The sequence below is a fragment of the Oncorhynchus masou genome, chromosome 9 (assembly GCF_036934945.1).
Source record: "Oncorhynchus masou masou isolate Uvic2021 chromosome 9, UVic_Omas_1.1, whole genome shotgun sequence".
Taxonomy (NCBI): domain Eukaryota; kingdom Metazoa; phylum Chordata; class Actinopteri; order Salmoniformes; family Salmonidae; genus Oncorhynchus; species Oncorhynchus masou.
Window position 1 is genome coordinate 26,866,661 of NC_088220.1, and position 14,726 is coordinate 26,881,386.

Sequence of the window (14,726 nt, forward strand, 5' to 3'; positions counted from 1 at the left end):
AAAAAGTTCAATTTTGGTTTCATCTGACCAGAGCACCTTCTTCCACATGTTTGGTGTGTCTCCCAGGTGGCTTGTGGCAAACTTTAAACAACACTTTTTATGGATATCTTTAAGAAATGGCTTTCTTCTTGCCACTCTTCCATAAAGGCCAGATTTGTGCAATATACGACTGATTGTTGTCTTATGGACAGAGTCTCCCACCTCAGCTGTAGATCTCTGCAGTTCGTCCAGAGTGATCATGGGCCTCTTGGCTGCATCTCTGATCAGTCTTCTCCTTGTATGAGCTGAAAGTTTAGAGGGACGGCCAGGTCTTGGTAGATTTGCAGTGGTCTGATACTCCTTCCATTTCAATATTATCGCTTGCACAGTGCTCCTTGGGATGTTTAAAGCTTGGGAAATCTTTTTGTATCCAAATCCGGCTTTAAACGTCTTCACAACAGTATCTCGGACCTGCCTGGTGTGTTCCTTGTTCTTCATGATGCTCTCTGCGCTTTTTACGGACCTCTGAGACTATCACAGTGCAGGTGCATTTATACGGAGACTTGATTACACACAGGTGGATTGTATTTATCATCATTAGTCATTTAGGTCAACATTGGATCATTCAGAGATCCTCACTGAACTTATGGAGAGAGTTTGCTGCACTGAAAGTAAAGGGGCTGAATAATTTAGCACGCCCAATTTTTCAGTTTTTGATTTGTTAAAAAAGTTTGAAATATCCAATAAATGTCGTTCCACTTCATGATTGTGTCCCACTTGTTGTTGATTCTTCACAAAAAAATACAGTTTTATATCTTTATGTTTGAAGCCTGAAATGTGGCAAAAGGTCGCAAAGTTCAAGGGGGCCGAATACTTTCGCAAGGCACTGTATACATACAGTACCAGTTAAAAGTTTGGACACCTACTAATTTCAGGGTTTTTCTTTATTTTTTACTATTTTCTATATGTTTTTTAATTTATGGATAGCCAGGGGCACACTCCAACACTCAGACATAATTTACAAACAAAGCATTTGTCTTTAGTGAGTCCTCCAGATCAGATGCATTCGGGATTACCAGGGATGTTCTCTTGATAAGTGTGTCAATTGGACTGTTTACTGTCCTGCTAAGCATTTCAAATGTAATGAGTACTTTTTGGTGTCAGGGAAATGTATGGAGTAAAAACTACATTATTTTCTTTAGGAATGTAATGAAGTAAAAGTTGTCCAAAATATAAATAGTAAAGTATTGTACAGATACCCCCCAAAAATGACTTAAGTAGTACTTTCAAGTATTTTTACTTAATTACTTTACACCACTGTTTGGTAGTGAGTACTAACTCCTGTCTGCACCGTGTGGCTGTCCTCCAGGCCAACAGGGAGAGACAACCACGTCCTTCCTGGCCACGCTGGCCAGCAGCAGCAGCGAGGAGATGGAGGCGGAACTGCAGGAGAGGGTGGAATCCAGCCAGAAGCAGGCCAACCATGTGGTGGAGATCTATGACAGCTTGAAGACCACCGTGGAGCAGCTAAAGAAGGATCAGGACTCTGGAGCAGGTGACTGGGGAGAGAGAGGGGCAGGGGGCCAGCTTTGGGGGGAGTGTAGGGGTAAGATGGGATGGTTTGAGGGGAGTGTAGGGGTAAGACGGGATGGTTTGAGAGGAATGAGGGGAGGGTAGGGGTAAGATGGGATGGTTTGAGGGGAGTGTAGGGGTAAGAGGGGATGGTTTGAGAGGAATGAGGGGAGTGTAGGGGTAAGAGGGGATGGTTTGAGAGGAATGAGGGGAGTGTAGGGGTAAGGGGATGGTTTGAGAGGAATGAGGGGAGTGTAGGGGTAAGGGGTAGGTTTGAGAGGAATGAGGGGAGTGTAGGGGTAAGGGGGATGGTTTGAGAGGAATGAGGGGAGTGTAGGGGTAAGGGGATAGTTTGAGAGGAATGAGGGGAGTGTAGGGGTAAGGGGATAGTTTGAGAGGAATGAGGGGAGTGTAGGGGTAAGGGGATAGTTTGAGAGGAATGAGGGGAGTGTAGGGGTAAGGGGATAGTTTGAGAGGAATGAGGGGAGTGTAGGGGTAAGGGGATGGTTTGAGAGGAATGAGGGGAGTGTAGGGGTAAGGGGATAGTTTGAGAGGAATGAGGGGAGTGTAGGGGTAAGGGGATAGTTTGAGAGGAATGAGGGGAGTGTAGGGGTAAGGGGATAGTATGAGGGGAGTGTAGGGGTAAGGGGTAGGTTTGAGAGGAATGAGGGGAGTGTAGAGGTAAGGGGATGGTTTGAGAGGAATGAGGGGAGTGTAGGGGTAAGGGGATAGTTTGAGAGGAATGAGGGGAGTGTAAGGGTAAGGGGTAGGTTTGAGAGGAATGAGGGGAGTGTAGGGGTAAGGGGTAGGTTTGAGAGGAATGAGGGGAGTGTAGGGGTAAGGGGTAGGTTTGAGAGGAATGAGGGGAGTGTAGGGGTAAGGGGATAGTTTGAGAGGATTGAGGGGAGTGTAGGGGTAAGGGGATAGTTTGAGAGGAATGAGGGGAGTGTAGGGGTAAGGGGATAGTTTGAGAGGAATGTGGTGAGAGTAGGAATAAGGGGATGGTTTGAGAGGTGTGTCGGGGAAAGAGGTAATGAAATGTGAGGTTTGGGGGTGAAGATGGTGAGAACAGCAAGGGTGTAAGTGTTTATTTATTTTTCATTTTCGGACAGAAGCTAGTATTAGCATTTAGTAAGGTCATTGTTGTGTGAGCCAAGTCAGGAGTATTAATGTCATGACATCATGTCTTGTATTTCCAGAGGGCTCTGTGTGGCAGGTCGCTGTCCAGCTCAACACCCTCCTGTCCAATGAGAACGACCGGCTGCGTCAGCTGACCGATGACCTCCAGCAGAAGCACAGTCACATGACTTGCGAGGTGATTTGATGCACCACATCACGGCTGGGTGGGGCTCACGTCCCTCTCTTGACAGCGGATAAATACTTTTTTACGTTACACATTTTGCCGTAGGGTAGAGAGAACTGTTTGCCGTTTTTAAGATGATATCTGAGTAAGACTGACTAACAAAATCAATGGGGGCCCCCGACCATGATTACTACATTTAGATTGCTACGGTAGTCTAGCCAGCTATCTAAAACTGTTAGCTGACATGGCTAATTGACTGACTATCAGTGACTGACATAACAACAGGAAAACTGCTGATGCACAACCACATTCCTAAATTGCACCTTGTGTATTCTACTATTCTAACTCGTAACAGTGAGTTAAGACCCCGACTGAGTTCCTAAAAAAATAAAGGGGGGAGGGGCACCATTTGCCCGTCCATGTCTTACATCAACACTTGCACTAATTCTCTGTTTGTTGATCTCTACACTATGTACCTTACTAGTGGATCACCACCACTCCCACCAGCCCCCATATTGACAGTAACTCTGTGTCCCTGTAGTCTCGTTCTCTGGGCCGGGCGGTGGCGAGGGCAGACACACGGGTCAGTGAGCTGCAGGGCCTCATCGAAGAACTCCAGTGGGACATGGAGAAGATCAGACGCAGAGAAACCCGCCTCAACACACACCTGGGAGAAATCCTGGAGAGGGTAAGGCTGCTGCTGTGTGTTTTTGTGAATCCAAGTCAAGTCTCTCTGCAGCAGTGTCTTTGACAGCCACTAGCCTATGTTTACCATTTTGTAATGGAGTATTTCTGTGTCATGTTGTTTATATACCACAGCACTATATCTATGTAAATGTAGCATGTTTATTCCATGTGCTATTCCTCCCAGGTGAACAGTAAAGGCTACAAGGTGTGTGGGGAGGCCAGCAGTGTGTGTGGAACCATCACCATCAACAAGAGAAAGGTATAAAAACATCCTCTTTGTTCTGCCATTTGTACTTGTCAGAAACAACATGGACCTGGAGTTATGACTCTTCAATTTCCCCTTCCTCTCCTTTCCCCCTGCCCCCTCTTTCTCCGACTGTCTCTTCTCTTTCCCCCTCCCGTCTGTCAGTTTGAGGAGATGAACAGTGAGTTGGAGGAGAACAGGGAGCTGGCGGAGAACCGTTTGAGCGAGCTGCAGCGGCTACAGCAGGACCTGCAGACGGTCAACCAGGAGAACAACAACATGAAGGTGAGCCTGCAGGGACAGAGCCAGGGACAGAGCCGGGGACAGAGCCGGGGACAAAGCCATTGGTTTACCTGAGGTCCCACATCCTTACTCAGTCAACCAAACCAGTCAAATGAAGGTAAATAGATAGGTGGAGGTTCTTGTTTTTCTCTGTTGCTTTGCTCACCTCTTTGCTCTGTCCATCTCTTATCTCTCCTTCTCTCACACTTTCTCTTCACCTCGTGCTCTCTCACTTCATTTCTCTTTCATTCCATTTCTCGCTCTCTTTTTTCTGCCTCTCTCTCTCCTCTGTTTCTCTCTCTGTTAGGTGGAGTTGTTGAGTCGTGCTGAGGGGGTGGTGAGGGAGAGCTCAGAGTACCGCTGTCTCCAGTCCCAGTTCTCTGTCCTCTACAATGAGTCTGTGGGCCTTAAGTCTCAGCTGGACGAGACACGCACACGCCTCAACACCACCAGAACGGCACGCCTCCGACAGCTAGAGCACATGGAGGTGGGTGTGTGTGTGCGAGCTATAGGTATGAATGTTTAAACGAAATAAGAATCCTTAACGCTATTTATAAGAAGAAAAATACCCTCTAGAGTCAATCTAATTAACATTTTTAACAATATTTCACCTTAAGCTAGAGATATCCACCAATGGCAGCCTTTCACATCTGCAGTGAAAGGTGGCCGAGCTACAGCGGTGTTTGTCAGACCGTGAGACTCACATCTGCGGTGAAAGGTGGCCGAGCTACAGCGGTGTTTGTCAGACCGTGAGACTCACATCTGCGGTGAAAGGTGGCCGAGCTACAGCGGTGTTTGTCAGACCGTGAGACTCACATCTGAGGTGAAAATTGGCCGAGCAACAGCGGTGTTTGTCAGACCGTGAGACATCCCGAAAATTGGTCTTCTCACAAAAACGTCTATAGCGTCTGAAAGGTTTGGAATTCAAACTCTTATAACCCCTCTATGGAAAGAATCGATTCTCAGGAACACGATGGTGTTCTACGACCCCCACAAGTGTCACGGGACTCGTCTGAAGTCGGTTCCGCTGATCTGCCAACTTCTATCTGTAATGTCCCAACTGTTTTTGGCTACACACTAATATGACTAATCTGGAAAGGTGAGCCTCAGGAACATGTACATGTTGGTTGTTTTGCTTTAGGGCGCCCACAAGCCTCACGTGTTTACGGAAATAGAAATGGAAGTGGAAGTATAGAAATGGAAATAAATATGGAAGGGGTTTAGTGCCCACAAATTGTTAAATATGGGTAAAGAAATACACACAAATGATTTCCTGATCTTCCTGATATTTCTCTGATATAAGACAGACACTTTAAAACAAACTTTGCAAGCCAAGAAATTGCCGATAGGTAGTCCTAGTGCAGGGTTCTGGCTGGTGGCCGATATGCCTGTACAGGGACCCTCTCTTCATCCCTTGCTAGCTTGCTATGAAAGATGCAAGTGTTTGATTAGCTCTCATACTTCCGAGAACAATCTCCTCCGTTCTAAAAATACAGAATCTTCACACTCAGAAATGGGAGTCGATGATTGGAGTTGTAGTTAACAGTTGGAAAAATGGCAGAGAAAGGCGAGTGACAGCAGAGGAGTCCTGTATGGCAATCCTTTGAGATGTTAAATGAAGGAATTGCTAACTTCACGAGGTGGAATTGAGTTACAGTAATGCAGGTGCAATGCTTAACCATCTGAAAGGGACGCACCGTGAGACCCAAACCATTGCTGGCAGCTGCATTGTGAATTCATATGAAATTTTATACATATTTCTTATTGTTTTTTATGGAAAACTGATAAAAATGTCTCTACGTGCAGTTTAAAGGAAGTTGCTAACTAGCGCTAGTGCAATTGCTAACTAGCATTAGCATAATAACTGGGAGTCTATGGGTATCTGCTAACATGCTCGTAGATACACATAGACCACCAGTCATTGCGCTAACGCTAGTTAGTATTTGCTCACAAAACTACCTGTAACTTCCTTCATACTGGACACAGAGACATAAAAATGGTATCCACAAGTTCATCTGACTCTGAAGAATTGTATTAAGTGCCCTGTTGCCAAAATTCCGAAGTATCCCTTTAAACACAATGGTGGTGTGTGTGTGTGTTAACTGTCTCCTCCCTCCTCCAGAATGATGAGGTGTCTCTCCAGAGGAAGGTGCGTACAGAGGTGTTCCAGCTAGAGGACACTCTGGCCCAGGTCAGGAAGGAGTACGAGATGCTCCGGATTGAGTTTGAACAGACCCTCGCTGCCAATGAACAAGCAGGTCAGTGTCTTTACCTCACATGAAAACAAATATGGCCTTACGCTCCTCCTCACCAGCTACTATTTACCTGCAGTTTCAGATCCTCCTTGAAAACAGCATCTCATCTATTTCTTTCTCTCTCTCAATCTGTCTCTCTTTAGGTCCTATCAACAGGGAGATGCGTCACCTGATCAGTACACTGCAGACACACAACCAGCAGATGAAGGGAGAGGTGGTGAAATACAAGCTGAGACTGAGAGAGGCACAGACGGACCTCAGCCAGGTGGGAGACGGACTGACTGACCTCAGCCAGGTGGGAGACGGACTGACTGACCTCAGCCAGGTGGGAGACAGACTGACTGACCTCAGCCAGGTGGGAGACAGACTGACGGACCTCAGCCAGGTGGGAGACAGACTGACGGACCTCAGCCAGGTGGGAGACAGACTGACGGACCTCAGCCAGGTGGGAGACAGACTGACGGACCTCAGCCAGGTGGGAGACAGACTGACGGACCTCAGCCAGGTGGGAGACAGACTGACGGACCTCAGCCAGGTGGGAGACGGACTGACTGACCTCAGCCAGGTGGGAGACAGACTGACGGACCTCAGCCAGGTGGGAGACAGACTGACGGACCTCAGCCAGGTGGGAGACAGACTGACGGACCTCGGCCAGGTGGGAGACAGACTGACGGACCTCAGCCAGGTGGGAGACAGACTGACTGACGGACCTCAGCCAGGTGGGAGACGGACTGACGGACCTCGCCAGGTGGGAGACAGACTGACGGACCTCGGCCAGGTGGGAGACGGACTGACGGACCTCGGCCAGGTGGGAGACGGACTGACGGACCTCGGCCAGGTGGGAGACAGACTGACTGGGAGACAGACTGACGGACCTCGGCCAGGTGGGAGACAGACTGACGGACCTCGCCAGGTGGGAGACAGACTGACTGACGGACCTCGCCAGGTGGGAGACAGACTGACTCGGCCAGGTGGGAGGACCTCAGCCAGGTGGGAGACAGACTGACGGACCTCGGCCAGGTGGGGAGACGGACCTCGGCCAGGTGGGAGACAGACTGACCTGGCCAGGTGGGAGACAGACTGACGGACCTCGGCCAGGTGGGAGACAGACTGACGGACCTCGGCCAGGTGGGAGACAGACTGACGGACCTCGGCCAGGTGGGAGACAGACTGACGGACCTCGGCCAGGTGGGAGACAGACTGACGGACGGACCTCGGCCAGGTGGGAGACAGACTCGACAGACTGACCTCGGCCAGGTGGGGACAGACAGACTGACGGACCTCGGCCAGGTGGGAGACAGACTGACGGACCTCGGCCAGGTGGGAGACTGACTGACGGACCTCGGCCAGGTGGGAGACAGACTGACTCGGCCAGGTGGGAGACAGACGGACCTCGGCCAGGTGGGAGACAGACTGACTGACGGACCTCGGCCAGGTGGGAGACAGACTGACTGACTGACCTCGGCCAGGTGGGAGACAGACTGACTGACGGACCTCGGCCAGGTGGGAGACAGACAGACTGACGGACCTCGGCCAGGTGGGAGACAGACTGACTGACGGACCTCGGCCAGGTGGGAGACAGACAGACGGACGGACCTCGGCCAGGTGGGAGACAGACTGACTGACGGACCTCGGCCAGGTGGGAGACAGACTGACGGACGGACCTCGGCCAGGTGGGAGACAGACTGACGGACGGACCTCGGCCAGGTGGGAGACAGACTGACTGACGGACCTCGGCCAGGTGGGAGACAGACTGACTGACGGACCTCGGCCAGGTGGGAGACAGACTGACTGACGGACCTCGGCCAGGTGGGAGACAGACTGACTGACGGACCTCGGCCAGGTGGGAGACAGACAGACTGACTGACCTCGGCCAGGTGGGAGACAGACTGACTGACTGACCTCGGCCAGGTGGGAGACAGACAGACTGACTGACCTCGGCCAGGTGGGAGACAGACATACCGACAGACAGACATACCGACAGACAGACATACCGACAGACAGACATACCGACAGACAGACAGACCGACAGACAGACATACCGATAGACAGACAGACCCGAAGCCAGGTGAGTGTGAGGCATGCAAGGAGGAGACTGTAAGAGAGACTAAGGGAGTTGAAGCCCATTAAGAGAGAGAGAAAATCCTGTCATCTGAATTCTGTGCAATTCCCTCCTCTCATAGGCTCGCACTACGAAGGGTAGCGCTATCCTCCAATCACAATCCAGTACGGAGCTGGATGTGAAGGAAGAGGCCATCTCCCCCCTGACGCCTGCTGCCTCTGGTGATGTCACCATCAAGGTGGAGTCTGACAATGGTTCAGCCACACCCAACAGCACTAGTAAGTGTTATTAATAGTTTATTAACTATTTAGTAACTCTTAACTCTGAACTGATATTCATCCTCTCTCTCTGTAGGTATCTCTTTGAAGACAGAGCCTGGGACAGAGACAGAGGGAGAAATAAAGAGGAGGAGAAAGAGAAGGAAATGAAGAAAGAGGAGAAGAAGGAGAGAGAGAGGCCAACCCGTGGAGGGGGTGGGGCCGTGAAGGAGGAGAAGGAGAAGGCTGGCACCAGCAACCAATCGGAGGAGGTGACTCTGGAGCGCCCATCTGTGATTGGAGGACCAAAGAGGAAGGAGGTGGAGCAACTAAAAATTGTCAGGGCGGACCTAAAGTAAGTTTGATGATGATTGACAGTCATGATTGATGATGGGGGTTAGGATGATGATAATGATGATGGGGGTTGGACGATGATATTAATGATGATGGGGTTAGGATGATATTAATGATGATGGGGTTAGGATGATATTAATGATGATGGGGTTAGGATGATATTAATGATGATGGGGTTAGGATGATATTAATGATGATATTAATGATGATGGGGTTAGGATGATATTAATGATGATATTAATGATGATGGGGTTAGGATGATATTAATGATGATGGGGTTAGGATGATATTAATGATGATGGGGTTAGGATGATATTAATGATGATATTAATGATGATGGGGTTAGGATGATATTAATGATGATATTAATGATGATGGGGTTAGGATGATGATGATGATGATATTAATGATGATGGGGTTAGGATGATATTAATGATGATATTAATGATGATGGGGTTAGGATGATATTAATGATGATATTAATGATGATGAGGTTAGGATGATATTAATGATGATGGGGTTAGGATGATATTAATGATGATGGGGTTAGGATGATATTAATGATGATGGGGTTAGGATGATATTAATGATGATATTAATGATGATGGGGTTAGGATGATATTAATGATGATATTAATGATGATGAGGTTAGGATGATATTAATGATGATGGGGTTAGGATGATATTAATGATGATGGGGTTAGGATGATATTAATGATGATATTAATGATGATGGGGTTAGGATGATATTAATGATGATGGGGTTAGGATGATATTAATGATGATATTAATGATGATGGGGTTAGGATGATATTAATGATGATATTAATGATGATGGGGTTAGGATGATATTAATGATGATGGGGTTAGGATGATATTAATGATGATGGGGTTAGGATGATATTAATGATGATGGAGGTTAGGATGATATTAATGATGATGGGGTTAGGATGATATTAATGATGATGGGGTTAGGATGATATTAATGATGATGGGGTTAGGATGATATTAATGATGATGGGGTTAGGATGATATTAATGATGATGGGGTAAGGATGATATTAATGATGATGGGGTTAGGATGATATTAATGATGATGGTGTAAGGATGATATTAATGATGATGGGGTTAGGATGATATTAATGATGATGGGGTTAGGATGATATTAATGATGATGGGGTTAGGATGATATTAATGATGATGGGGTTAGGATGATATTAATGATGATGGAGGTTAGGATGATATTAATGATGATGGGGTTAGGATGATATTAATGATGATGGAGGTTAGGATGATATTAATGATGATGGGGTCAGGATGATATTAATGATGATGGGGTTAGGATGATATTAATGATGATGGGGTTAGGATGATATTAATGATGATATTAATGATGATGGGGTTAGGATGATATTAATGATGGTATTAATGATGATGGGGTTAGGATGATATTAATGATGATATTAATGATGATGGGGTTAGGATGATATTAATGATGATATTAATGATGATGGGGTTAGGATGATGATGATGATATTAATGATGATGGGGTTAGGATGATATTAATGATGATGGGGTTAGGATGATGATGATGATGATGATATTAATGATGATGGGGTTAGGATGATATTAATGATGATGGGGTTAGGATGATATGATGATATGATGATGGGGTTAGGATGATATTAATGATGATATTAATGATGATGGGGTTAGGATGATATTAATGATGATGGGGTTAGGATGATATTAATGATGATGGGAGTTAGGATGATATTAATGATGGGGTTAGGATGATATTAATGATGATATTAGGTTAGGATGATATTAATGATGATGGGGTTAGGATGATATTAATGATGGAGGTTAGGGGTTATGATATTAATGATGATGGGGTTAGGATGATATTAATGATGATGGGGTTAGGATGATATTATAATGATATTAATGATGATGGGGTTAGGATGATATTAATGATGATGGGGTTAGGATGATATTAATGATGATGGGGTTAGGATGATATTAATGATGATGGAGATTAGGATGATGATGATATTAATGATGATGGGGTTAGGATGATATTAATGATGATGGGGTTAGGATGATATTAATGATGATATTAATGATGATGGGGTTAGGATGATATTAATGATGATGAGGTTAGGATGATATTAATGATGATGGGGTTAGGATGATATTAATGATGATGGGGTTAGGATGATATTAATGATGATATTAATGATGATGGGGTTAGGATGATGATGATGATATTAATGATGATGGGGTTAGGATGATGATGATGATATTAATGATGATGGGGTTAGGATGATATTAATGATGATGGGGTTAGGATGATGATGATGATATTAATGATGATGGGGTTAGGATGATATTAATGATGATATTAATGATGATGGGGTTAGGATGATATTAATGATGATGTGGTTTGGATGATATTAATGATGATGGGGTTAGGATGATATTAATGATGATGGGGTTAGGATGATATTAATGATGATGGGGTTAGGATGATATTAATGATGATGGGGTTAGGATGATATTAATGATGGAGGTTAGGATGATATTAATGATGATGGGGTTAGGATGATATTAATGATGATGGGGTTAGGATGATGATGATGATATGATGATGGGGTTAGGATGATATTAATGATGTTGGGGTTAGGATGATATTAATGATGATGGGGTTAGGATGATATTAATGATGATGGGGTTAGGATGATATTAATGATGATGGGGTTAGGATGATATTAATGATGATGGGGTTAGGATGATATTAATGATGATATTAATGATGATGGGGTTAGGATGATATTAATGATGATGATGAATGATGATGGGGTTAGGATGATATTAATGATGATATTAATGATGATGGGGTTAGGATGATATTAATGATGATATTAATGATGATGGAGGTTAGGATGATATTAATGATGATGGGGTTAGGATGATATTAATGATGATGGGGTTAGGATGATATTAATGATGATGGGGTTAGGATGATATTAATGATGATATTAATGATGATGGGGTTAGGATGATATTAATGATGATATTAATGATGATGAGTTAGGATGATATTAATGATGATGGGGTTAGGATGATATTAATGATGATGGGGTTAGGATGATATTAATGATGATGGGGTTAGGATGATATTAATGATGATGGGGTTAGGATGATATTAATGATGATGGGGTTAGGATGATATTAATGATGATGGGGTTAGGATGATATTAATGATGATGGGGTTAGGATGATATTAATGATGATGGGGTTAGGATGATATTAATGATGATATTAATGATGATGGGGTTAGGATGATATTAATGATGATGGGGTTAGGATGATATTAATGATGATGGGGTTAGGATGATATTAATGATGATATTAATGATGATGGGGTTAGGATGATATTAATGATGATGGGGTTAGGATGATATTAATGATGATGGGGTTAGGATGATATTAATGATGATGGAGGTTAGGATGATATTAATGATGATGGAGGTTAGGATGATATTAATGATGATGGGGTTAGGATGATATTAATGATGATATTAATGATGATGGGGTTAGGATGATATTAATGATGATGGGGTTAGGATGATATTAATGATGATGGGGTTAGGATGATATTAATGATGATGGATTAGGATGATGATGATGAATGATGATGGGGTTAGGATGATATTAATGATGATGGGGTTATGATGGAGGATGATATTAATGATGATATTAATGATGATGGGGTTAGGATGATATTAATGATGATGATGATGGGGTTAGGATGATATTAATGATGATATTAATGATGATGGGGTTAGGATGATATTAATGATGATATTAATGATGATATTAATGATGATGAGGTTAGGATGATATTAATGATGATGGGGTTAGGATGATATTAATGATGATGGGGTTAGGATGATATTAATGATGATGGGGTTAGGATGATATTAATGATGATATTAATGATGATGGGGTTAGGATGATATTAATGATGATATTAATGATGATGGGTTAGGATGATATTAATGATGATGGGGTTAGGATGATATTAATGATGATGGGGTTAGGATGATATTAATGATGATGGGGTTAGGATGATATTAATGATGATGGGGTTAGGATGATATTAATGATGATGGGGTTAGGATGATATTAATGATGATATTAATGATGATGGGGTTAGGATGATATTAATGATGATATTAATGATGATGGGGTTAGGATGATATTAATGATGATATTAATGATGATGGGTTAGGATGATATTAATGATGATATTAATGATGATGGGGTTAGGATGATATTAATGATGATATTAATGATGATGGGGTTAGGATGATATTAATGATGATGGGGTTAGGATGATATTAATGATGATGGGGTTAGGATGATGATGATGATGATGATATTAATGATGATGGGGTTAGGATGATATTAATGATGATGGGGTTAGGATGATGATGATGATATTAATGATGATGGGGTTAGGATGATATTAATGATGATATTAATGATGATGGGGTTAGGATGATATTAATGATGATGTGGTTAGGATGATATTAATGATGATGGGAGTTAGGATGATATTAATGATGGAGGTTAGGATGATATTAATGATGATGGAGGTTAGGATGATATTAATGATGATGGGGTTAGGATGATGATGATGATGATGATATTAATGATGATGGGGTTAGGATGATATTAATGATGATGGGGTTAGGATGATGATGATGATATTAATGATGATATTAATGATGATATTAATGATGATGGGGTTAGGATGATATTAATGATGATGGGGTTAGGATGATATTAATGATGATGGGAGTTAGGATGATATTAATGATGGAGGTTAGGATGATATTAATGATGATGGAGGTTAGGATGTTATTAATGATGATGGGGGTTAGGATGATATTAATGATGGAGGTTAGGATGATATTAATGATGATGGGGTTAGGATGATATTAATGATGATGGGGTTAGGATGATGATGATGATATTAATGATGATGGGGTTAGGATGATATTAATGATGATGGGGTTATGATGATATTAAGATGATGGGGTTAGGATGATATTAATGATGATGGAGGTTAGGATGATGATGATGATATTAATGATGATGGGGTTAGGATGATATTAATGATGATGGGGTTAGGATGATATTAATGATGATATTAATGATGATGGGGTTAGGATTATATTAATGATGATATTAATGATGATGAGGTTAGGATGATATTAATGATGATGGGGTTAGGATGATATTAATGATGATGGGGTTAGGATGATATTAATGATGATATTAATGATGATGGGGTTAGGATGATATTAATGATGATGGGGTTAGGATGATATTAATGATGATGGGGGTTAGGATGATATTAATGATGATGGGGTTAGGATGATGATGATGATATTAATGATGATGGGGTTAGGATGATATTAATGATGGAATGATGATAGGATGATATTAATGATGATGGGGTTAGGATGATATTAATGATGATGGGGTTAGGATGATATTAATGATGATGGGGTTAGGATGATATTAATGATATTAATGATGATGGGGTTAGGATGATGATGATGATATTAATGATGATGGGGTTAGGATGATATTAATGATGATTAGGATGATATTAGGATGATATTAATGATGATGGGGTTAGGATGATATTAATGATG

At 43.2% G+C, this 14,726-nt stretch overlaps 1 protein-coding gene across 1 annotated transcript in view; it reads left to right on the forward strand.

Moving 5' to 3' along the window:
* The window catches only part of LOC135545752 (E3 ubiquitin-protein ligase BRE1A-like), a 28,169-nt gene that overhangs the window by 3,102 nt on the left and 10,341 nt on the right, over nt 1-14,726 (forward strand). The window contains 11 exon segments of the mRNA XM_064973583.1: nt 1,349-1,534; nt 2,751-2,866; nt 3,396-3,542; nt 3,726-3,800; nt 3,951-4,070; nt 4,375-4,554; nt 6,190-6,325; nt 6,466-6,587; nt 8,506-8,662; nt 8,739-8,780; nt 8,783-8,996. Of these exon segments, the coding sequence (XP_064829655.1) occupies nt 1,349-1,534; nt 2,751-2,866; nt 3,396-3,542; nt 3,726-3,800; nt 3,951-4,070; nt 4,375-4,554; nt 6,190-6,325; nt 6,466-6,587; nt 8,506-8,662; nt 8,739-8,780; nt 8,783-8,996 (1,495 nt within the window).